This window comes from Podarcis muralis, chromosome 13 (assembly GCF_964188315.1).
Source record: "Podarcis muralis chromosome 13, rPodMur119.hap1.1, whole genome shotgun sequence".
Classification (NCBI taxonomy): Eukaryota; Metazoa; Chordata; class Lepidosauria; order Squamata; family Lacertidae; genus Podarcis; species Podarcis muralis.
Window position 1 is genome coordinate 25,562,323 of NC_135667.1, and position 23,252 is coordinate 25,585,574.

The window sequence follows — 23,252 nt, forward strand, 5'->3', positions numbered from 1 at the left end:
ATATATCAGTGGTTCAGAGTTCATTTCTTCTCTTTCCAAAATAGATTTTATCTTGAGCAATTACAAGTGAACTCTTTATTTACTGCACTACTGTTCGTGCTATTCTCTTGTTTCAGTTCCAGTAGTCATTGTATCATCACCCTGTCTATTGTTTTATAGACAGGCAAAAAGGCAACTGCAGAAGTAGAGGGTATACATACTCATTCTCTCATTTACAGTATACCAGCAGTGTAACCATGCACATACAGGCACAGGCATTTCTGGATGAAAATATTTAGATTTATTTCAAACTGCCTATAGTTCAGTTTTAGAACTGTAGATGCTTTGGCTATATCTGGCGGTGAAACTTAGCCAGGGAATAGGAAGGGGAAATACACCACTATTGACTGATGGCTGCATCTTGCTACCTTGGTTTCAGATTAAGAAGAGGTTACCAAAAAGCATGCCAGCTTTGTCAGATATTGGAATTTAGTTTATTGGCTCAATAAGCAACTATTACAATATAAATTACAGCCAAATGGGTTGTCCAAGAAACGTCCTTGCTAGTGAAGATTTGGAGATCCTATGAATTGTATTATTCATCTTTGATGACAATGAGCACAAAAGGCAAGCAAAGTTCACCTGGCTGTTACAAATTATGGATGACTGCTTAGAACAGGGGTGGTGCACCTCAGACCTGAGGGCTAAGGGTGATCCTTCCACATCTCTCTATTAAGGCTTTCCCTTGGCCAGATCATATACCAGTGCTGCTTTACACATTCCTTGGGTGGTTTTACCTGTCTGAAATGTTTCCTTGAAGTTTGACAGTGCTTCTTCATTCCTTGGATGGAAAGAGAGGGACTGATACATGCCTCTCAGAAGGTTGTCCAGAATGAAATATGACTCTCAGGAGGAAAGAGGTTCATCACCCATGCCTTCTATACAACTACTGGAACAAGCCATAACCCACAATAAAGGAAACAACAACACGCGCTAAAAAGAATAAAGGTCTTATGCATATCAGATATGGGTTCATGGGCATGGATGCACATATGACGAGATCTACTAACAAACTGCTAGAGTGTGCTTGGAGAGCTGCAAAGAAAATTTACATACAACAAATGCTGCAAGGAAAAAATCTAGAGCTATTCTAGAACATACACATATTGTGCTGGGAACTGCAGAAGAATCCATGGACACATTCAACAAATATTTTGTCTTATTAGCTGTTCCCTATTGTTCAGCTCTGGCCTCAACAAAATTAGATAACATTTTGGGGAAAAGATACAGCCCAGCAACCCAGCACTGGATGCTAAGATACAGAAAACCTCCACAGCCACCATGTATTTTCCTTTGGTGCTCATATAAGAAGGAATGAAGGATAACCAAACACTGCAGAAGACCAACATGCTAAAAGTGATGAACTTGGCTTCATTGAAACTGTTAGGTAACTTCCTGGCAAAGAAAGCTACTGTGAAACTGACCATGGCCAGGAAGCCCATGTAGCCAATGACTGAGTAGAACATTGCCACAGACCCCTCATTGCATTCTAGTATGATTTCTTCTGTCATTGAGTGCATGTCAACATCTGGGAATGGGGGATAAGTTGCCAGCCACACAGTACAGATGCCTGCTTGAATAAAGGAGCAGAAAAAGACAACAGAGTAAGCCAGTCCTTTTCCCACCCATTTTCTCATTATTGATCCTGGTCTGGTGGCCATAAAAGCCAGAACCACAGTGATAGTCTTTGCCAACACTGAAGAAACAGCCACTGAGAAGATGATGGCAAAAGCAGTTTGCCGAAGGAGACATGTCACCTTCTGAGGTTCACCAATGAATAGCAAGGCAGAAAGAAAGCAGAGCAGGAGGGAGAGGAGGAGAGTGTAGGTCAAGTCCCGGTTGTTGGCTTTGACAATGGGAGTGTCATGGTGCTTTATAAAGATTCCTAGTACCAGAGCTGTGAAAATTGAAGAGAAGAGAGAAAAGGAGGCTAAACTGGCCCCCAATAGTTCTTCATAAGACAAGAAATTTATTTCCTTGGGGATACATGCATCCTGGTTTTTGTTTGGATAATGTTCACCTGGGCACTTAAAGCAGTCACCCATGTCTGAAAAAGAAATGAGTCTCTGTCAATCTTATATTTATCCCATAAACATATCTATATCTGTTCCTCTCAGAGGTATTAAATGTACATCACTCTTCAAGTAATGATTTCTCTGTGATAGTTGCATACAACTGGAACAAAGCACCAAATATTGTTCATGACTAAGGACAGTGATCTACTTAGCCAGCTCCATAGTCATGGTGCGTACATTTTAGATTTTACTCATAGTTTAATGCTGATTTTAAGGGGGGGGGTTATGTATTTGTCTATATACCCAAAGGAAGACTCGGGACACAGAATTATCTGAGATTATATATCTAAAAACCAAATTAAAGCTAGCAAAACCAAAATATAGTTTGAACGGAAAAGTTTCCTAAGACAGAAGGAAACATGTCACTTCCTATGTATGTTTATAGGAGACACCTGTCACCTTGGAGCAAAAGATTGGAAAGAAAACTCTAATAACCTTTGGTAGGTGACCCGAGAAGTACACACTGGCCCCATCAGGTTAGCATTCACCCCAGTGTGCATGCCAGCCTAAAGGGCACACCCAATGACCCCAATCAAGGCAGCATAAAGTGACTCAAGAGTGTCCTTAACCCAATACTTCCTCAGTTATTTATCCCACCTCTCTTGACTTGTATTTTCTCTCTGGACTAATAGACAATTAAACTAAATTAAAGAGTACGAAGTAGGCAAAATAGAGAAATATCAAGGTGAATTATGGGCTCACTCCCAAATTCCTATTCAGCTCCGAAATGACCACCTAACCCAAGCCTACATTGCATTGGGAAGGAGCAGGGGGTGGAGCTCTCCAAAGAGAAGTCTGCAGCATTCAGGGAGGATCAAAGCTTAAAAGCCTGCTCCCCCTCTCTATGATTGCTCCACACATTAAGGTTGGCCACCCACAATTCCTCTCCAGGAAGAGACCACTTAAATCTCCTTTCCTGGGGGAAATGTAGTGTGGGCAATTTGCCCCCACTCAAGTGTAGAGGTGGCATTCTGTTGTAAGTTGTTTCAAGTTACTTTGTGTAAACAAACAAACAAACTAGATTATGATGTTATCATGTTCAAGAAAAACAGCAGAAGAAAGTATGGTTTTTTCCAGACCCAAGGGTAATATTTTCTGGTTCACTTTTAGTAGGAGACCAACATGACACATCCACCAAAAGTCCCAATTTGTATGGGATGACACTGATTGACAGAAGCTGCCCCAGCTTCTTATGTCAATCTGTGATTTCCTGCTTCCTCCACCACCACATCTACAGGGCCTCTGCCAAGGCCTAGAAACATGCTGTGGCCACTGACATGCTTCAGGATCCAGGCCACACTTCCAGTGCACTTCCAGTGTGGCACAGGCTTCCAGAAGTATGCCAGTGGTTTTGCTGGGCCTCGCGGCATCACCAACCCTAACAGAATCTTGTGGTGGCAGCAAGTCTCACCAGACCTTGTGGTGGTGGGCCTTGCCAGACACAAGGTCGAATTATTGCACATATATTTAAATAACATATATTGATTCATACCTTTTCAGTGCTGTCCTGTGCAGCACCCACCCCTACCAAAATAAGCCAACATTTTTTTAAAAAAGTGGAATGAGTTTATGACTATTCTTCTAGGTGTTTTTTTTTTTGGGGGGGGGAGATTTAGTTCAATTTGTTGCACCTTTAATTAGGTTATCCACTGTTAGTTTATGGTGAGTTTATTTTGCATTAATATTTTAACTGATTTCTAGAGGTGTGTATTGACATATTTCATTATATTCTACATGGCCCTGTAGCCATATGGTGAAGTGCAACATAGAAAATCTATCTATCTCTACATAAAGTGGTCTTTACAAACCTATCCTTCTAGACTGCATTCATTTTATTAATAAACCTATACAATATAAGCCTTACCCTCCTCATGTGAAATCTTTCCTTCTGGACATGAGATGCAATCGTAGCAGCAAAATGGCTTCCCTTCCTTCACTTTCTTGCTAGAACCTGGACGGCATCTTTCCACGCATTCAGAAATAGGTTGTGTCTAATTCATAAAGCAAATAGGACAAAAACCAATAATCTTTCCTTTGATGACCTTTAAAGCTTTGAGGTGAACTTTTCATTTTCAGATTTATCTTTAAGAACCAGAATGGCTGCTAGTAATGCATGGTTCCATCATATGCTAACATGCTTTTGAAGTCTTGGGACATGTTATGTGACTCCAGTCCCACAAATGCATGCCCAATTATCACTATCAAACTGGAAAATTAGGATTAGCATTTGGAATTCATCTTGTTCTACCCATCTCTGTCCAGTCTTTCAACTATTACCACTAGTGGTGTCCTTCTTCTACACCAATGGACTGGAATATGCTGGAAATATGCTGGAAAGTAGTAAAAAGTTGTAAAAAGTACCAGGAATGTGGGCGTAGACGAGATTTCATGTATATTAGAGCAATATATATATATATTGGTTATAATGCCACCTAGTGCTTAATGTATCAGTTCAGAGTTAAATGAGTTTTGCTTCATGTTTGGATTATTGAATATTACCTGATAGAATTGTTAAGATAAATAATGAAAATATGAGTTGAAATCGGTTTAATTCTAGCATATTTGTTTACAGTTTTTGACTCACGATGTAACTTTTAATCGCCCTTGTGGATAGCTCAGTCAGTACAACATGAGATGCTTAATCTCAGAGTCATAGGTTCAAACCCACATCGGGCAAAAGATTCCTGCATTGCAGGGTGTTAAACTAGATGACCCTCGTGGTCCCTTCCAACTGTACAATTCCATGATTCTATTGTTCTATCTACAAACTCACTGTATTTTTTACCTCTGAACTCTGAGTTTGCTCTCTTTATATTTTAAGTGGTTAAACAAAAGACGGGGAGATGTTTTGAAATGTGTTTGAGAAGAAGGAACAAGAAACATCAGTGAAGCAAATTTTGCAAGTAAAAGCATAGGAACATAAGAAGAGCCTGCTGGATCAGGCTAATGGCCCATCTAGTCTAGCATCTGTTCACACAATGACCTGTAGGAAACCTGCAAGGGGACCTGAGAACAGGAACACCTTTCGCTCCACCCCATACTATTCAGATGCCTCAGACTGTGGAGGCAGAACATAGTCATCATAACTAATAGCCATTCTTAGCCTGAACCTCCAAGAATTTGTCCAATCCTCTTTGAAACCATCCAAGTTGGTGGCCATCCTGTGGGAATAAGTTCCATAGTCTAAGTATGCACTGTGTGAATTACTTTCTTTTATCTGTCTTCATTTTCATCCACGGGTTCCAGTGTTATGTGAGAGGTGGAAAAACTGCTCTCTATCCATTTTCTCCATGCCAAGCATAATGTTATGAAGTATATAAACTTTTACAAATTTATATAAAGTATCTTCATTTGAGCAATACCTCAGGAAATTAATTTTGTGTATCATTACTGACATCCAGTACTTCAAGGAACAAGTAGTAGCTGGTAACTGCTATTAACTGGATCCTACCTGGTTAAACCAGTTGGCCCATGTGATGGCATTCTCATTGATGGTTAATACTTGTTTTGAAGGGGCCCTAGGATCAACCTTTCCAATCTTTACTTTAGATATATTTGAACCACATAAATAGTTGATGATATCAAATCCAGCTACTAACTTCCCATCTTGGTCAAAGGAAATCTTCTGTCCAGCACTGTTGTTAAATGAGATATGTCTCAGAAAGTGATGGAGCTAGATTGAAAATATAAAGGTTTAGAAAATGATGCAGTTGGGTCATGAAATTGCATTTGTCTCATAATTCCGGCATTTGTTAATTTGTTTTGCAAAGTTATTGAGCTTTTTAAGAAACCCATTCATGCCCCCTCAAGAGTGACACAGGTTCCAGACCCTACTCACCACATGTTTAAGTCTCTACCTTTCCCACCCATCATCAACATAACCTATCAACATAAATATCCACTATACACCACTAACTGTGGCAGCTTGGCATGACAGTATGGAATAGGAGGGGGGGAATGCCTCTGTAAGCCAATCACAGAAAAGGACAAAAATTATTCTTCCCCCCAAATAAGGCAACCAGTTAAACTCACACTGGGAGGGCAGGTTGGATCCTGTGCTCAGAAAGAAAGAGGACAAAAAGGCAGAAAACATCACCTTAAATACCTCTGCCCCCCCCCTTGCTGAAATTTTCTAGTATCAGAAACTGGAGTGGCTGCATGCCAGTCTTTCTGTCCCCGCACAAAAGCAATCCTGCCTGGACCACTTTTGCAGCCAGATGCAGGAGCAAACTTTCCTAAGATTATAAAAGACGTAGCTTCAAAATGTGGATTTCTGTACTGGTTACAAAGATTTTAGGGTTCAGCACATACACAACGAATAAGAAAGTAGAGATAGCTTGATGGTTGAATTAAATATGATGGTTCTAGCTTTCAGAAAGACTAAGGAAGATATAACCATAAGTACTGAAAGAGTATAGGGAGACAGCTTACTTCTCAAATTAGTTTAACTACACCCCATGAGGATGTTTAGCTAAGTACCTTCCAATATGGTTGATTCTGAAGCTTCAGATCCCCTTCATCCAGGATTGCTATGTTTTTCAGTCTTGAAGAAGACATGGCATGTAATGCATGAGCTACAGCATAAACAGCATTGTAGACACTGTAGCTATGGCCAGTCATGCTCATTTCAAAATAGATGGACGGAAGGTCCACCAGCTTCTCCTCTCCTGTGCAAATTTTCTCAGTCACCTCACCCACTGTTGTATTTGGAAATGCACAATCAAAAGCATGTTGCCAGAAGTCCCTGATGAAACCATCTCTAGAAGTGCTGAAAGGGTTTCTGCCCTCAGCGAACTGGTGAAATCCTGGCACATCATTGTACTGATATGAGAAGGCTATTGCACCACTGAAAGTTTCCATATCCCAATTCCTTTGATAGGAGAATGAATTGAGCTCTATCTGGGCTGTTGTTATCCACACTTTGCCTTTGGGTTTCTTTGCCATGTGGTCTACACCTGACAGAAATGACAACCATCTGAAAAATGGCAAGGAATAAGATTCCCCACAAGCCACAATTACGTTGGCTTTGCTGTTTCTTATTTTATCATTTATTTCTTTCCCACGATCCACCATGCTGTTAACCTCTGGGATAAAAGTTGGAATGGGGATTCTTTCTATGAAGGCAAGACAGACACCTTTCTGGGGAAACGTTGGAAGCACAGTTTGCACAAATCTTTCTCCATTGTCAGTATCCATAACAACGGTCCCAATCCACGTCCACCTGAAGTGCAGAAGCAGATGGAGAATCCCATCATACTGAAGGTCTTCCTTAGGGACCATCTGGTAGAAGAAAAGGCCTGGGGTTTTATAGTTCGTCTCCAGAGCAGGGCTGTATGTTAGCTAAGGATAAATGTAAAGATGAGGTTGAAGATAAAAAAATCACTTTTGGTGATTTAAACTCCCATTCATTACCCATTAGTGCTAGAGAAATTGGCACTATTGGCACATGTCATTTCTACTCTGACAGCCATTTTACTTGCAAAGTTAGTGAACTGTATGAAGGTGTCTCAAATTTAAAGTTGTTTTATGATCTGTCTGCAAGTGATGCATTTTTAGAATAATGATCAGAACTTTATTCCGTGAAATTAAGAAGGATGAGATATACTATATAAGCTCCATGCAGGTTTTCTGCAAATATACAATAATCACTGCTCAATAAACAGCTGGTTTGGAAGCTTCCTAAATTACCTTTTTCCTAGGGCTATTTACAGAGTGGGGTGCATTATGATAATATGTAGTCCTGAAGAATCTCCTTGAGATTCATGAATCAATTCACAGTAAATATTCTGAGGGGAAAACAAAGTAATTAAGTACTTTGAACTCAAAGTCAGTGAGAATGTGGCATTTATAGGTTATGAACGGGCCATACAGACTGTGTTTTCCTGCACACCAGAAGGAAGAATCAGGAGGCCAGTTTTGGTTATATTTATTAAATATAACCAAACATAATTAAGTGCAGTCAGGTTGAATCTTTGCAGACTGGTGAAAACACCAAACTCTGCAAAACTACCCCAGCTGAACTCCATCAGTTTAATCGCATGGGTTGAAGCAGTTTCCCATCTCTCATTAAATGGGATCCCTGGGAGTTTGTGACTTGACTGGTATACCCCACCGCTGTTGGTACATGTTACACAGGGGGCATCCAGAAGGCCAGACAGGGCACCATACCAAACAGCCTTCTAAGCTGGTTGGCAGTGAAAGGAGTGCTCATACCTAAGCATAGAAACATTGGATGCTTGATGATGATCAAATCCACTTACCAGTTTAGGAAATGAAACAGAGAAATTCATAAAGCTCATCTGTATCAGTAGAGGGTAACGTGGAGTAGGCAAAAAGAAGCAAAAAAAAACCCCTAACATTGATTTTAAAATATCCCAGAAATTGCAGTTTACACCCTGTATAGTCAAATGCCTAGTCCCATATTGCCAAACATTGGAAAGGTAGATGGCATGAAGATTTAAAAAATAAGAGGTTGTGGGTGGCACTGCCATTAAAATGAGGATGCACTTCCCAATCTGATTGACCCCTTGTACCATGTGAAATCCTGCTTAGTCACTTCTTCCAGAAGGAAGACTCCCATGATTTCCTTAATAAAAGAGAAAGAGAGTAGCAAACTTGCTCTCATCCAAAGAATAGGGCTAGCACCTAAAAATGATGAGGATGATGTTGATTTAAATTTGTGTACCACCCTTCATCTGAAGCTCTCAGGGTGGTTCACTGCATAAAAATGTACAAAACATAAAATGCACAATAAAAATGAGAAGAAAAACAAAATAAAACAATAACACCCCTCTCCCACAGATGACACTAACATGTAAGATAAGATTCATTTGTTGCCTTCAAAAGCATCCATTGCACCCAACTATGACTAAGGAGTTGTGAAGGAATTGTAAACTTGTCATACTCTTATTTGCATATCTTACCTGTGGAATCTTGTGCATATCCAAGAAAATGGCCATATTAGAAGAAATTTGGGAATCCAGACCACCAATTACTGCAGTTAGCTTATTACGTAGATCACAGTTGTAGTTTGGGGAAAATCTCTCCAAACTGTACATGAGCAGCATTGTAGAATGGTAGGTCCACATAGAATTGTAATAGTTGTCATAGATGTGGAAGCCCAAGGTAACATTGGGTAAGATCTGAGAGTTTTCATTAATCTCCTTCACTGCGAAGACCAAGGCCACAATATGCTGGTAATTCTTAGGCAATACTCTAGAATGAGAGTTACATTTTATATCAGAAGGATATTCTACAATTTATCATCATCAATATGCACATATAATCACCATATTAAAAAAAACACAGAACACATAATAAAACCAAAACCAAAGACAACCTAATAATCCCCCCTCCCACAAGACATTTTAAAAAGGCATCAGATGACAATCAGCCCAAGACTTGCTTACCACCAATCATTCTACTTCTAAGATAAATGAAGCCAATATTAAGTAAAAAAATTAAACCCTTACAAAAAATCTTCCATCAGTGGCTGTGGAGGTTCTATCGTGAAATCTGGTGAGAAGGAGATGAAGCCACCATGGGAAACAACAGCACCAATGAGGAGGTCTCCTGATTGATGATACTTGTGGAATGGAGGGTGTGGATACCAGACCCTGCATTTAACAGTGTGAGCCTTGCATGCTATGTGAGGGAGCAGAATGAGCATCCATAACACCAAGAGAACCATTATCCCCAGCACAAGTTCAATTTTTCCATCTACATGCAGATTCTCCTGTTGAAGTCTATAAAACAGTCCCAACAGCCTGCAAGATTACAATGGCCTAATCTGAATGTTCAAACAGTCCTTAAGTCTGCAATTGCAAATAGAAAGACCTGAGGATCATTCTGATGAATAAATGCCTCATTTTAGTTGCTAGCCCACCCTCTAAGTGCTAGAGGATATACTTATGGCATCCTTCATGGTATATATTGTTAATTTAATTAACAGAAACCACAACTAAGTTCCTTTTTTTGTTTTTGTTTCGGCAAGCAGCAGTTAATTATAATACTCATCATGATAATAAATGTAACTACAACTACACAGATGACATTTTGGCTTGTTCGTTGCTTTTTATTTTTGACATGCAGCAACTAATTGCACTCCTCATGATAATGAATGGCATCAAGAATTCAAAATTGGAAATTCCCTGAGAAATTGCACAAGAAAACATGTTTGCCACATCTGAAAAGGGTGTTTCCTCATGCACCTAGTTTGATAGGAAATTATAGAATGTAAATGTTTCTGGGGACTTACAGGAAGGATCAGACACCAGAAAAACAAGGCCTCAGTCTATAGCTGTCAACTTTCAGATTTGAAAATAAGGGATCAGCAGCCTCACCTGTCCTGGGGACAGTCTACAATATATCTAACAATCCAGGGTAGCAGTGGGAAGCAGTGGGAAATGGCACTGGAATAAGGGAATTTCCCGCAAAAAAAGGAAAGGTTGACAGCTATGCCTCAGTCTGGAAACAGAGGAATTTATTTATTTGTGTATTAAATGTATATACTACCCATCCTCCTAAAGGAGCCCAAAAATTCAATCTTGTCTCCTTTAAAATGTGCTTTAGTAATTTTGCACTTAGTTTATAAATCAATAAAGCAAACACGACAGCATAGAAATAGCAGATCACATCAGGTGTGCCGACTTGAATGAAATATTGTGGGGGCCCAGGTAAGCCCCGCCCTGCAAAATTGATCACATGACACAGTACAGACACACCATTTGAATGGGAATGCCCATCAACTTTGTGGGGCCCTGGCCCCTTAAATATTTATTGTGGGGGCTGAAGCCCCCATGGCCTCTAGGAGTTGGTAATAATAATAATAATAATAATAATAATAATAATAATAATAATAATAATAATAATTTATTTCTAACCCGCCCATCTGGCTGGGTTTTCCCAGCCACTCTGGGCAGCTTCCAACAAAAGATTAAAAATACATGTTGTATGGATCACATGTTGATGGATAGTAGACGTAAATAATATAAGTGACTACTGTATCTTATACTTCACAGAAGAACTACAAACGTAGGATATAAGCTGAAAAGAAGCTAAAATGGGGGTGCATTTAAAATATTAATATAACTCTACAAAAATCATACCATTCTCACATATTTTATATGTCTGCCAAGGCTGTTGTGAAGTAGTGCAACAGCTGTGCCCTGTTACTATAATAAATAAGTTTAAATTATTTAATATTAAACTACTAATATAAATAAATCTTCTAGTGAATTCTAGGTTGTTGATGTGTGTGTCTGCTTTTATCAAATGCAGATATAAGAATAACAACATTCCAATATGTCTTCTTCATGCTTATATACAAATACCATTCGTTAAAAATGCATAGCTACAGATTTAAAGGCAATTATGCTCTCTGATTGTCACAATGTTGACTGTGCCATTTCAAAAAAAGAAGGGGGGGATCCGTTTTGTTCTCCCTTATTTTTTAGCTACCAGAACTTTGACCTGACTCATAAATAAATATTCCCAACTGGAAATAGGCTAGTGATACAAATTAATCCCTATTGTTCATGCAATCAAATTATTATGGCACTGCTAAATATAAATATTTTGCTACTAATTAGTTCAACAATTTGCTTATTTATTGGTTTGCCAAGGACGCATCATTTTAGCTACTCTCTCAGAATAAAGCACCACGAGAACTAGTTTTCCCCAACGGGGATATATATATATGAATCTGAAATAACCTATAATCTATGATAGATACATAGCCAAGACCTGCAAGATGCATTTAGAAGACAATGTGTTGAAAGGTAAAACAAAATTCATTTATTTAGCTGCCTTTCCTTTAAATATTTTAAAAAGACAAACTTTGAGTTGGATCCAGACTCAATTCTACAGCAAAATCCACCAGCATGAGTGGAGTTAGGATCCAGCAGATCTCTGATTGAGCTGGGAGGTTCCCAGAACACCCAGACTACACCAGCTTATCTCCCCATCCTTATCTCATCTGAGCTGGGATCCAGCCATCTGAGTTGAGCCTGGAGAATCTTAAATTGGTATAAGCTCTAAAACAGATGAGGGGGGGAATAGAGGGGAGGGAGACTTAGGTTGGATTTCAAACCCTTTCAGCTCAGTCATGTGTCCTGGAGACCTGGTGTACAATAAGCCAACAAGATGGGGGGTATAACTCAAAACACATTTTAAAGGCGTCTTTCCCTCCTGTCATATTTAGGCTGGCTTAGCCAGAAGTAGCCTGCCCCTGAACAGAGTTTGGATCTGATGTACTTTTTGCCAGTTCAGTTTACACTGGGCTTGCTTCACACAAGCTTCCTGTGCATAGGATTGTTCCATTAGTCATGCTAAGTAGAGCCATTGAAATCTTGCCTGCTTTGTTCACCTTCAAAGGTTAGCTCTTGCTCCCTGGGAAGGGGTCACTGTGAGTGGATCCACAACATCAGGAGAGCAGCAGGTTCCCTGAACAATCAGGTCTAGTTTCCCTTTGTATGACAGAGCACCAGAGACTTGGTTTTAGAAATATAACAATTAGAACATGTGCAGAGGAGGGCAACTAAGAAGATCAAGGGTCTGGAAACCAAGCCTTATGAGGAATGGTTGAGGGAGTTGGATATGTTTAACCTGGAAAAGAGGAGACAGAGAGGAGATATGATAGCCATCCTCATATATCTCAAAGGTTGCCACATGGAAGGTGGAGAAGCTCTCCTGCTCCACAGAGTAGGACCAGAACCAATGGCTTCAAGTCACAAAAAAGGAGATTCCGACTAAATATAAGGAATAACTTTCTAATGGCAAGAGCTGTTTGATACAGGAACAGACTCTCTCGGAAAGTGGTAGACTTTCTTTCATTTGAGATTTTTAAGCAGAGGTTGGGTGACCATCTGTCATGGATGCTTTAGTTGAGATTCCTGCATTGTGAGGGGCTGGACTACATTGCCCTTGGGATACTATCCAGCTGTACAGTTCTATGAGTCTATGAATTTTGTCCAAAGGTTCTGGGAAAGTTTGAGGAATCAAAGATTACACGCCTCTATATTAGGGGTAGCTATTTTCCGATCATCCTCTGCCAGGATGGTCAGTGGTCAGGATGGGAGTTGTGATCCAACAACAGCAAAAAGCACCATGTTGGCTACCCCTGCTCTACGTATTCAAATATTAAAATTTTGCAGAATGTACAAATGTGCAAAATTTATACTAGGAAATACTTCTTGGAAGCAGCCCAGCTGCCACTCACCCGAAGAACAATGGAGGTGAGATTCCTACATAACTAAATGTGCAAATGGCTTATGAAGAGAGTTAACTGGAAAGAAGTTTTCGTATTGCTCAATATGATTGTACATTCCATTTGATTATAGGGAGTCAAATTATTCAGATTCTGTTAAACAGATACCCTGCTCTGCTTGTCTTCCTCTTCCTCATCAACCGTGTGTCTGTTTTTCAGGTGGAAATGCAAGCCCTAATCAAACAGTGATCACAGAATTTATTCTCCTGGGATTTGGGAACCTTCATGAGCTAAGAATGCCTACATTTGTAATATTTCTTGTGGTCTACATAGCAACATTAATGGGGAATATAATGATCACAGCGGTTGTGTTAACTGACCACAGCCTTCATACCCCCATGTACTTCTTCCTGGGAAACCTCTCTTTCTTGGAAATATGGTACACCACTAGTGTGGTTCCGAAGATGCTGAAAACATTACTGACTGCCCATGAGGCCATTTCCTTCTCAGCTTGTCTCCTCCAGTTTTACATCTTTGGCTCACTGGCAGTTACCGAGTGTTTTCTTCTAGCAGCAATGTCCTATGATCGCTATGTAGCCATATGCCAACCACTGCATTATGGAAACTTAATGAACTTCAGAGTGTGCGTTCAGCTAGCGATAGGGTCATGGGTTGGTGGGTTTATTTCCTTATTTGTCACCATGCCAATGGTTTCTGTGCTGCCTTTCTGTGCCTCTAATAAGATTGATCATTTCTTCTGTGATTTGGCACCTGTGGTTAAACTTGCCTGTGGAGACACACGACTGGTGAGAATCCTTTCTTTCCTTATTGCTTCTCTTGTATCCTTCTCTCCATTCCTTCTTACCATTCTGTCATACTGTAAAATCATCTCCACCATCCTCAAGATCCCATCTGCCAAAAGCAAACAAAAAGCCTTTTCCACCTGCTCCTCACATCTCATTGTGGTTACAGTGTTCTATGGGACACTGATGGTGGTGTATGGTGTACCTACAACAACTTGGTATCCCAACTTAAGCAAAGTCTTTTCTGTGCTCTATATAGTTGGGACACCAATGGTCAATCCTATTATATACAGCCTGAGGAACAAGGATGTCCAGAATGCATTGAGGAAACTGTTGACTAGAAATCCTGCACTGGCATGTGAATGAAAACTTTGACACACCCTTTGAATGTGGGGAACAACAAAGTATCTGCTAATTTGTATTTTAAAATGATGTCTACCATATTTGGCAGATATAGGTATGTAGGATATTTTCAACATACTTATATAAGCACCATTTATTTCTTTACAAAATCTACTTTTTGAAAGGTTGAGTTATCTCATTTCGCTTGTTTTACAGCCAATGGTAATCTATAATGCTCATAAGTGATCCTTATAGGCAGCCCTTCATGCAACTTGAGTGTGATGAGTTGTATGTGATGGAGTGGACCACCTAACCCAGCATTAGTTACTATAGCAAGGATTTGAAACTGAGGTTTCCTGACTTCATTTTGAAGACAGGTACTGGAAGTCAAAACAAGGATCTTTACCCTACAAAGCACGTGCATTTTACTCTCAGTCTAGAAGTGTCAACTTTTTATTAATCTGTGGGTTGAACAAGAATGCAAGAAGTATTATCAGAATGTTGGCTTTGTGAGGGAGAGAAGAGCATTGTGTGGAGAGGGATCTTTAAATATTTTTTTAATAAAAAAATTGTCATATACTATTTCTTGATTGGTTGATTGGTTTGTTGGTTTCCCTTGGGTAATTTCAAACTCTACTCTCCCTTGCTGTGCTGTAGAACAGCAGATTTGTCATCATCTTCCAGGGCACAAGATGCTCCTTCCTTTTGGAAGTTGACGAAGCAGTAACTAAGCTTCCAAGTTTTACTGTTGTTTGTCATTAGTATGTTATAGTGGAATTTGAAGATGTGGGATGATAATAAAGTAGAGACGGTATTTGGTTTTCCTTTAATGGTATTTTCTCCTTTATATGTTTTACGAGTCTTGTACAACTTTGCGATCAGAGATAAGCTCATGGAATTCAACAGAGCTTACTCCCAAGTACATAGGATTGTAGTCATGACACATGGTTGATCATGGAGATAGATCCAGGTCTCCTCCAACAATTTCCAAGATGCTACCTACACCACATTACATTTTGGAGTCCCAGTTGGCTAGAGGGTTTGTTATGATGAGCTCCTAACTTCAAAATTCACCACTACAACACTGGTCCCTTATTATCTAACCAAAGGGAATTAAAAAGTGACAGTTCTGAATATGTGACAAACACATTTTCTCCAGCATTTCCACTGGGAATACCTAGCACTTAATGAATAACTACTTTCCTGTTTGATTATTAAGAGGACTATAATTAAAGCTGCTGCTTCTCAAAAATCCTTGTGGATGTTCAGTGATAACTGTCAAAGGATACTATAAATCAAATCAGAATAGATAGGGTCTGGTATCCAAATGTCTAAGTTTGAGACGCCCAAATTGAAGCCTTTTAGGAAACTAAATTACCAAAGTAGACAATTTTCATCTTGGAGATGCTGCTCATAATATTGCCAGGAAAATAGTGGTTTCTGTGTAGAATGAAGATTGTATTGTATTAAGGATGGTTGTTTTAGTAATCTTTCTGCTGGAACTATTTCCTGACATGGTATGTCAGGCTCACATAGCAAAATGCAGGCTCCAAGGTCCTCATCGTCCACTTCACATCTATCATCAGCCAGGAGATTTCATCATCGGTGGCATTGTTTCCCATGGTGGCTTCTTATCCACTTCAGCAACATTCATGGAGGAACCTCCACCTGTACTGCCTGAAGAACTTGTGTAAGAACTCAGCCTCTCATGATCAATCTCAGAGCAGCAGCTTCAGAACAATGGCTGATGCTGCAAATGTCAACTCAGTTATCTTTGATTTAAATATAACATACTGATCTGAAAACTCACATGAATCAGCTGTGGAAAAAAGGAATAGTTTAGTTCTCGGTAGGGGTGTATAGCAGTCTAGTAGCGCAGTAGTAAACTCAACTGAATTCAATATGATTAACTTCTGAGTACATATTTAAATGTTCCAAGTGTTGAAGATGCTTCTGAAACAATCTGCAACTCTCATTCTAGGGTGGTGCCCAAGGTTTACCAGCACATCCTGGCGTTGGCATTTGCAGTCAAGGAGATCAATGGATGCTCCCACATTTTACCCAATATCACCTTGGGCTTCCACATCTATGACAGCTATACTAATGCAAGGAAGACGTATCTTGCCACACTGATACTTTTATCCAAGCTGGAGAAATGTGTCCCCAACTATGTATGTGATACTGAAAATAATCTGACTGGGGTTATTGGGGGACTCAACTCTGAAATCTCCTTTTATGTGGCAACCATTTTGGATATCTATAAGATTCCACAGGTAGGACACTTATGTGCAACACCTCTATTAGATTGCAAAGAGGAAAAGAAGAGGCTAGGTGCCCAGCACCAATTCAGGGTGTAGGTCCCCCATTCCAGAAAGGACCCTTTTATCCCAAGCATTCCTTGTAGGAGAGGGAACTTTCTACTATCCACCCTTTCATTTCTACTATGCACATTAATGACAACATTGCTTTGCAGTAAACTAGCATGGGAGGGGAGAATAATTCATTCTCTATTTCAACCCCCTCCCCTTTCCAGGAGACTGATATCCCAAGGTCCACTGGTGGGATAATGGGCTTCTCCCTTACCACCTATGTTTGGGTATGCAGCATTTTCTACTTAGCGAAGAAGGCATGTGCATTCAGTGTGTGTGTGTGGGGGGAGGTTTCAGGATTCAAATACACAGGTAATTGGCACTAAAATCCTTCTCCCTCCTCAACACACCATCCCTCAAAAGTAATGGGTTTGGGGAAGATTAAACACATAATGAAGTTGTGTTAAGTAGCAGAAACAATCAAGCTTTGCTGGAAAGGAGTAATAGTAGTGAACAGCTGGTTCACAATTGAAATGTGGTTTCATAAAAGAAGTGTGAGGAATCATGTGAAAAGGAGGCAGAAATTTCAGTTTTGCTCTGGGCTGGGGTCTGTGCATCATGAATAAGAAAGGAGAAGCTCTGGAAAAATAAATCCCCAACTTACAATACTGACAAATCTAAAAACTTATGCACGGGTATTATTGGGGCCTGATGTGCCCCTCCCATCAATTTTATTCAATCCACAAGACCTACCAAAGTCAGCAATCTAAATAAATAAATAAATAAATAAATAAATAAATAAATGACACAGTGCCTGTCCCACTCATCAGATCAAATGTTTAACCGCAGGAATGGAAAATTATCCCAGTTTTCAGCTCATATGAATGTGTCTATTTTGTATAAATGAAAGACAGCATGCAGCCAACAGAATTCATCATACAATGTACATAAATAGTTTGAAATAACTCGGGAAATTATATTTTGTCTCATCCCTTCCTCCATTCCCTCTTTAGCTCATTTATGGCTCTGCTCCAGTGATGAATGATAAAACCCCAGGGCTTTCCTTCTACCAGTTGACAGCCCAGTAAAGCCTTCAATATGAGGGAATTATCTCTTTGCTTCTGCATTTCAAGTGGACATGGATTGGGGTCATTGCAGTGGACAATGACAATGGGGAAAGATTTGTTCATACAGTACTTCAATTGTTTTCTCAAAATGGCATCTGTTTTGCCTTCATAGAAAGAATTCCCAATTTCAGTTTCATCTCTGAAATTAATGACATGCTACAACAGGGGGCAAAAATGCATGATAAAATAATGAGCAGCAAGGCTAATGTAGTGGTGAATTATGGAGAATCTTACTCCATGGCATTTTTAAAATGGCTTCCATACCTATCAGAACACGATATGACAAATAATGTAAAAAGTAAAGTTTGGATAACAACAGCTGAGATTGAATTCAGTTCATTTGTCTATCAAAGAAACTGGGATTCGCGACTATTCAATGGTGCTATAGCCTTTGAAATTCACTTCCGTGACCCACTTGGATTTCATCAATATGTTGAGCACAGAAACCCTTCCAACACAGATGCGGATGGTTTTATAAGGGACTTCTGGCAACAGGCTTTTGATTGTGTGTTCCCAGATATCACTGCACACCAGGTGGAGGGGAACATTTGCACAGGAGAAGAGAAGCTGGAGAACCTTCCAGGGTCATTTTTCGAAATGAGTATGACAGGGCACAGTTACAGCATCCACAGTGCTGTCTATGCCATGGCCCATGCGTTACATGCTATGTCCACATCCAGACCCAGACACATAGGAATGACATATGGAGGGAGAGTGAAGAATCAGAATCAACTGTTTTGGCAGGTAATGGGTTGAAATTCCTCAACTTGGAAGAGCACTGTTATTCCTTCACAATGTATGGGTTTCCTAAATACTGTCAGCTTGCTCTTTCCTCTCAGGGTTCAGGCATATGGAATATGAGGAGGAACTGAATCTATAATTTTGTGGACAGATGATGGCTGTGTCTTTGTTTCTCTGAGGAAAGAGCAATGATGGCTGTCTCCTTGTTTGAGCAGAAACCCCCCTGTACATGATGAAGCATTTCCTTGGAGATGTTTTGTGGCCCATTGAGACACCATTTCACTAACAGTCAGGATGCAGTGAAAACAGTCAGCAGAGATGAGCAGCATTCTTGCTATTCCAGTTGTTATAGCAAATCTGTGAATAGCTGTGTAGCTGTGTAGCTGCTATATACGTATAGGCATCCAGAGGAGTAGAAGCAAATGTGATATTCTTGACAATAAATAATTATCTGTCATGTGCATTCCTTTGGCTGTGAAACACCCTTGACAGCCTGCAAATTTTTCGTCAGAGCAGGGGGTCACACACCACTGTTCTGCCTGAGGGATGTAACAGGGAGAGAGAGGCCTGACAGAAAGAATGAGAGAAAAACATTTATGTGGAAAAAAATTGGTTGGCTCTCTACATGCTTGTCCCTGACTCCACTCACTGTAGGTTCTGACGTCAGAGGAAAAAGGATTGCTCAGCCCTGTATTAGAGTGCAGCCTTTTCTAAATACTTGTCTTTTCTGTTTTCAATTTAGCTCCACCACATTCTGAGAACTATCTCATTTAATAACACTGCAGGAGATGTGGTATCCTTCAACAAGAATGGGGAGGTAGCATCTAGCTTGGATATTATCAATTGGATTATATTCTCCAATCAATCCCTTCATAGAGTCAGAGTCGGAAGGATAGATCCTGGAGCGCCTTCAGATCAAGCATTCACCATTGATAAAGAAGTAATAACTTGGCACAGCTGGTTTAACCAGGTAGAATCCAAGTCACAGGCATTTAGCAAAAGGTCTAATAATAAAGGAGCCCTGATGTTCTATCCAGAAATTTAAAACTGATTTCATTTGACAACGATGAAAACTTGTGAAATACAAGTGGACCAATGAGGATATAGTGTGGAGCAAGAAAGGATAAAAAATGAAGATAGGATAAAATGTGACTGAAAGGGGGAGGAAAAAGGACATGGGTGAATGGGTGAGGAGTGTCCACATAACTGGAAGTACATTGCACTGGTGCAAACAGTCCCCAGAGCAATGCTAGATAGTCCAAAAGGTCAAATACTGGTCCCAGTCCAATACAACAAGCAAAGTCCAGAGTCAAACAGTAAATCCAGGTTCCCACCTCGGCAAGAGAACCAGGGTAGGAAAGCCTAGAGTCATCTGAGTGCCCACAAACCTCCTCCCAGAACAAGCCTCATGGTGTCCACCTGGTCAATTAGTGAGCTGGGCTGTGTTCCCTTGCCTGCCTCAGTCTTCTAGAGTGTGTTTCCCACTGTTCCTGATGCCTCACAGCCCGCTGTGTCCATAGAGATGGAAGTACCTTTGGTTCTAATGATGTGTCCTTTTCCCCTGGCTCCTATGGACTGTCAGCTGCCCCTTGAACATCCCCTACTACTGTCCTGTGAGTACCTCCTGAGTCCCCAACCTCTCCTGCCCAATCATCAATTTGTACCAGTTGTGGCTAACACTCCTTGCCAGGATCCTCTTCCCCTTCCTCAGTGTCCTGATATATCATGACAAGAAGGCAACAGGGGATGAAATGAGGCCAGAGGGAGAAACTGAGAGTTGACAACAGGAAGTATAGAGGAGACAACTAAAGTTGATATGGGAGTTGTAGAAGATAAAAAGGGAAGCGTGGTAGTGAAGGTGGAGATAGTGAAGGAAGGGAAGGACAGGGATGAGGTCAAGAGCCTGGTGCAGAAGTCATAGTATTTACTGCCATTCTCCTTATTTATTTACATATTACTTTTGTATATTGTCTGTACAACTATCTTCCCACTGTTGTTGATGCATATTTTTATGAATAGCTCAGTTCAGTTCCTTTTAAAAAACAAAACTGGTTCGATGAACGTGTTTACTTAATATGCATATTTTCCCTCAGAATACATATTTAATTACATATTTTGATCAAAGAAACACAATATGTTGGATAGTTAACTTCATATTCTGATGGTATGGATCAGGACGTTTTTTATTAGAATATATAGGGACTGAATTCATCAAATGTCCCCAAATGATTTCCTCCACCTCAGATAGTAACTGTTGAGACTACGGTTGGCAATTACTTCTACAGTGTCCAGAGCCCTCAAGGGAGCCAATTCATACCCTACTGAAATGCTGTGTCACTTTAGTAACACAAAGCTGGGTCCAGCACCTGAGGGATTCCAAACACCTTATTTTCTGTTTATCATTCTGCTTATTCTGTTTATCATTTATGAATTAGGCCTCTCCTTTTTCGGCCTGCACTGAAAGTTGCCAACCAGGATCTAGCAAGAAAGTGAAAGAAGGGAAGCCATTTTGCTGTTATGACTGCATCCTATGTCCAGAGGGCAAGATTTCAAACCAGGAAGGTAAGAGACATAGATAATTGCACAGTCAATTGCACTTAGTTTCCTCATACATGATGGGGATCTAAATGTAGCTATGGCTAACAATCTACTTTCAAAGGGGCTGTTATTGATAAGAGTCTGGTGCTGGACTGACCAGAGCCAATAATCACACCGGGGGGGGGGGGATATTGTATTCAGACTGCAGTAATATGGTACTGGGGAATGGATTCCAAAGCCTATATACCTCATGGGTGCCCAGGAATGATTTTTATGCATGTTGCTTACATCAAGCCATCAGGAAGGTATATCATGTTACATGCTGATTGGTTACAAAGCATTGATGTATACATTGTCGTTGAATCAAGGTATTTGCACACTATTCAGCTTTTTCTACTTGTTCTTCAGTTCCATGGTAATATCTTCTGCTGCTGCTTCCCTATTCTGAAATCTAAGGGCAGGTTTCCCGCTCCCTCTTTCTCACAAAACTTAGAATATGGTCAATTTTGCACCAGCCACTACTCCCACATCACAGTCATGCATACCTCACCTGGGTTACCACATCCTTGCCATTGTAGCCCAATATCATATTCTAGCACCAAATAGCTCCAAAGCAAATAAACAAGTCCCCACAACAATTCAAAGTATTTTCCAATTTGAATAGATCCATTTCTTTTTCTGAGTGTGAGGGAAAGGCATGAAATGTTTCTGAGACTGATAGCATACATGTGAGCTAAGGTTAATACTTTTCTTTTCCCAGATATGAATGACTGCACTAAATGCTCAGATGAAAACTATCCAAGCAAGGAACGAAATATATGCATTCCCAAAAGCATCAGCTTCTTGTCGTATGAAGAACCTTTAGGCATCAGTTTAGCTATAGTTGCTCTTTCTTTTGCTTTCATCACAACTCTGGTACTGGGAACATTTCTGAAGAACCACAAGACTCCCATTGTCAAAGCCAACAACCAGAATATCACCTATACTCTCCTTGTCACTCTCTTGTTATGCTTTCTTTGTGCTTTACTGTTCATTGGCCAACCAAAAAAGATGACATGTCTCCTGCAACAAGCTGCTTTTGGCATCATCTTTTCAGTGGCTGTTTCCTGTGTACTGGCAAAAACTGTCACTGTGATTCTGGCTTTCACGGCCACAAAACCAGGATCCAGGATGAGAATGTGGGTGGGGAGAAGGCTGGCCAACTCCATTGTCATTTCCTGCTCCCTTATTCAAGCAGCCATCTGTACACTGTGGTTGGCAATCTCTCCCCCATTCCCAGATGTTGACAAGCATTCAATGCCTGAGGAAATTATACTAGAATGTAATGTGGGGACTGTGATTATGTTTTACTGTGTCCTTAGTTACATGGGTCTTCTAGCAATAATTAGTTTCACAGTGGCTTTCCTTGCCAGGAAATTGCCAGACATTTTCAATGAAGCAAAGTTTATCACTTTCAGCATGTTGGTATTTTGCAGTGTTTGGTTGTCCTTTGTTCCATCCTACCTGAGTACGAAGGGGAAATATACAGTAGCTGTGGAGATCTTCTCTATCTTAGCCTCCAGTGCTGGTCTATTAGGTTGCATCTTTTCCCCCAAATGTTATATTATTTTGTTGAGGCCTGAGCTGAATAATAGGGAACAGATAATAAGCATTAACAAAATGAAGAATTAAATATCTGTGTTTTGCTGTATGCTATGTAGGGAAAACACCTCACTTTATTACCAGCTTTTGTTTACCACTGCTGATTCAACTTCTAACCACTACCACCATAAATATGAAGGATGAAGGCCCTGCCCTTTGAATATATTGATAGTTGCACAGGTGCATGTGTGAGAGAAAAATCACTGCTTTATTAGGGTTGCCATATTCCCCAAAGTGAAAATCCAGACAAAGTTGTTGAGCCCTAGCTTTATTTCTTGTTACATAAAGCATTAGTTCTAGTGGAATAATCGCGTGTGTTTAGTAACTGGAGCATTTTAAGCTTCCTTTTTCATCAACAAGTTTCCCAGAGTAGCTAGCAAAGATCAGCAACAAGAAATTCCTTGCCCTTAGATTTACAGTATGTACATTAT

The 23,252-nt window shown here is 40.1% G+C and overlaps 3 protein-coding genes across 3 annotated transcripts; 2 read left to right on the top strand and 1 right to left on the bottom strand.

The window, feature by feature from the left end:
• Nucleotides 1-1,181: 1,181 nt before the first annotated feature.
• On the bottom strand, nucleotides 1,182-2,093 carry LOC114582959 (vomeronasal type-2 receptor 26-like). The gene has a single exon (XM_028704305.2). The coding sequence runs from the start codon at nucleotides 2,082-2,084 to the stop codon at nucleotides 1,182-1,184; it is 903 nt and encodes a 300-aa protein (XP_028560138.2). The 5' UTR covers nucleotides 2,085-2,093.
• Nucleotides 2,094-11,865: 9,772 nt separating this feature from the next.
• LOC114582958 (olfactory receptor 6F1-like) lies at nucleotides 11,866-14,489 on the top strand. The gene is made up of 2 exons (XM_077918248.1): nucleotides 11,866-11,893; nucleotides 13,540-14,489. Exons 1-2 carry the CDS (start codon nucleotides 11,866-11,868, stop codon nucleotides 14,487-14,489), a joined length of 978 nt encoding a protein of 325 aa, XP_077774374.1.
• A 1,490-nt stretch (nucleotides 14,490-15,979) lies between these two features.
• LOC114582957 (vomeronasal type-2 receptor 26-like) lies at nucleotides 15,980-22,851 on the top strand. Its single transcript, XM_077918249.1, has 7 exons — nucleotides 15,980-16,155; nucleotides 16,447-16,738; nucleotides 16,999-17,061; nucleotides 17,908-18,645; nucleotides 19,385-19,612; nucleotides 21,078-21,204; nucleotides 21,941-22,851. Exons 1-7 carry the CDS (start codon nucleotides 15,980-15,982, stop codon nucleotides 22,849-22,851), a joined length of 2,535 nt encoding a protein of 844 aa, XP_077774375.1.
• Nucleotides 22,852-23,252: the final 401 nt, after the last annotated feature.

Excerpts from the sequence above, each read along its gene's own strand:
- LOC114582958 (XM_077918248.1), top strand. The coding sequence starts at position 11,866 with ATGCATTTAGAAGACAATGTGTTGAAAG. Across the intron at positions 11,894-13,539 it reads AGAAGACAATGTGTTGAAAG|GTGGAAATGCAAGCCCTAAT; the intron begins GTAAAACAAAAT and ends TCTGTTTTTCAG.
- LOC114582959 (XM_028704305.2), bottom strand. The coding sequence starts at position 2,084 with ATGGGTGACTGCTTTAAGTGCCCAGGTGAACATTATCCAAACAAAAAC.
- LOC114582957 (XM_077918249.1), top strand. The coding sequence starts at position 15,980 with ATGGTATGTCAGGCTCACATAGCAAAATGCAGGCTCCAAGGTCCTCAT. Across the intron at positions 16,739-16,998 it reads ATATCTATAAGATTCCACAG|GAGACTGATATCCCAAGGTC; the intron begins GTAGGACACTTA and ends TCCCCTTTCCAG. Across the intron at positions 21,205-21,940 it reads CAAGATTTCAAACCAGGAAG|ATATGAATGACTGCACTAAA; the intron begins GTAAGAGACATA and ends TTCTTTTCCCAG.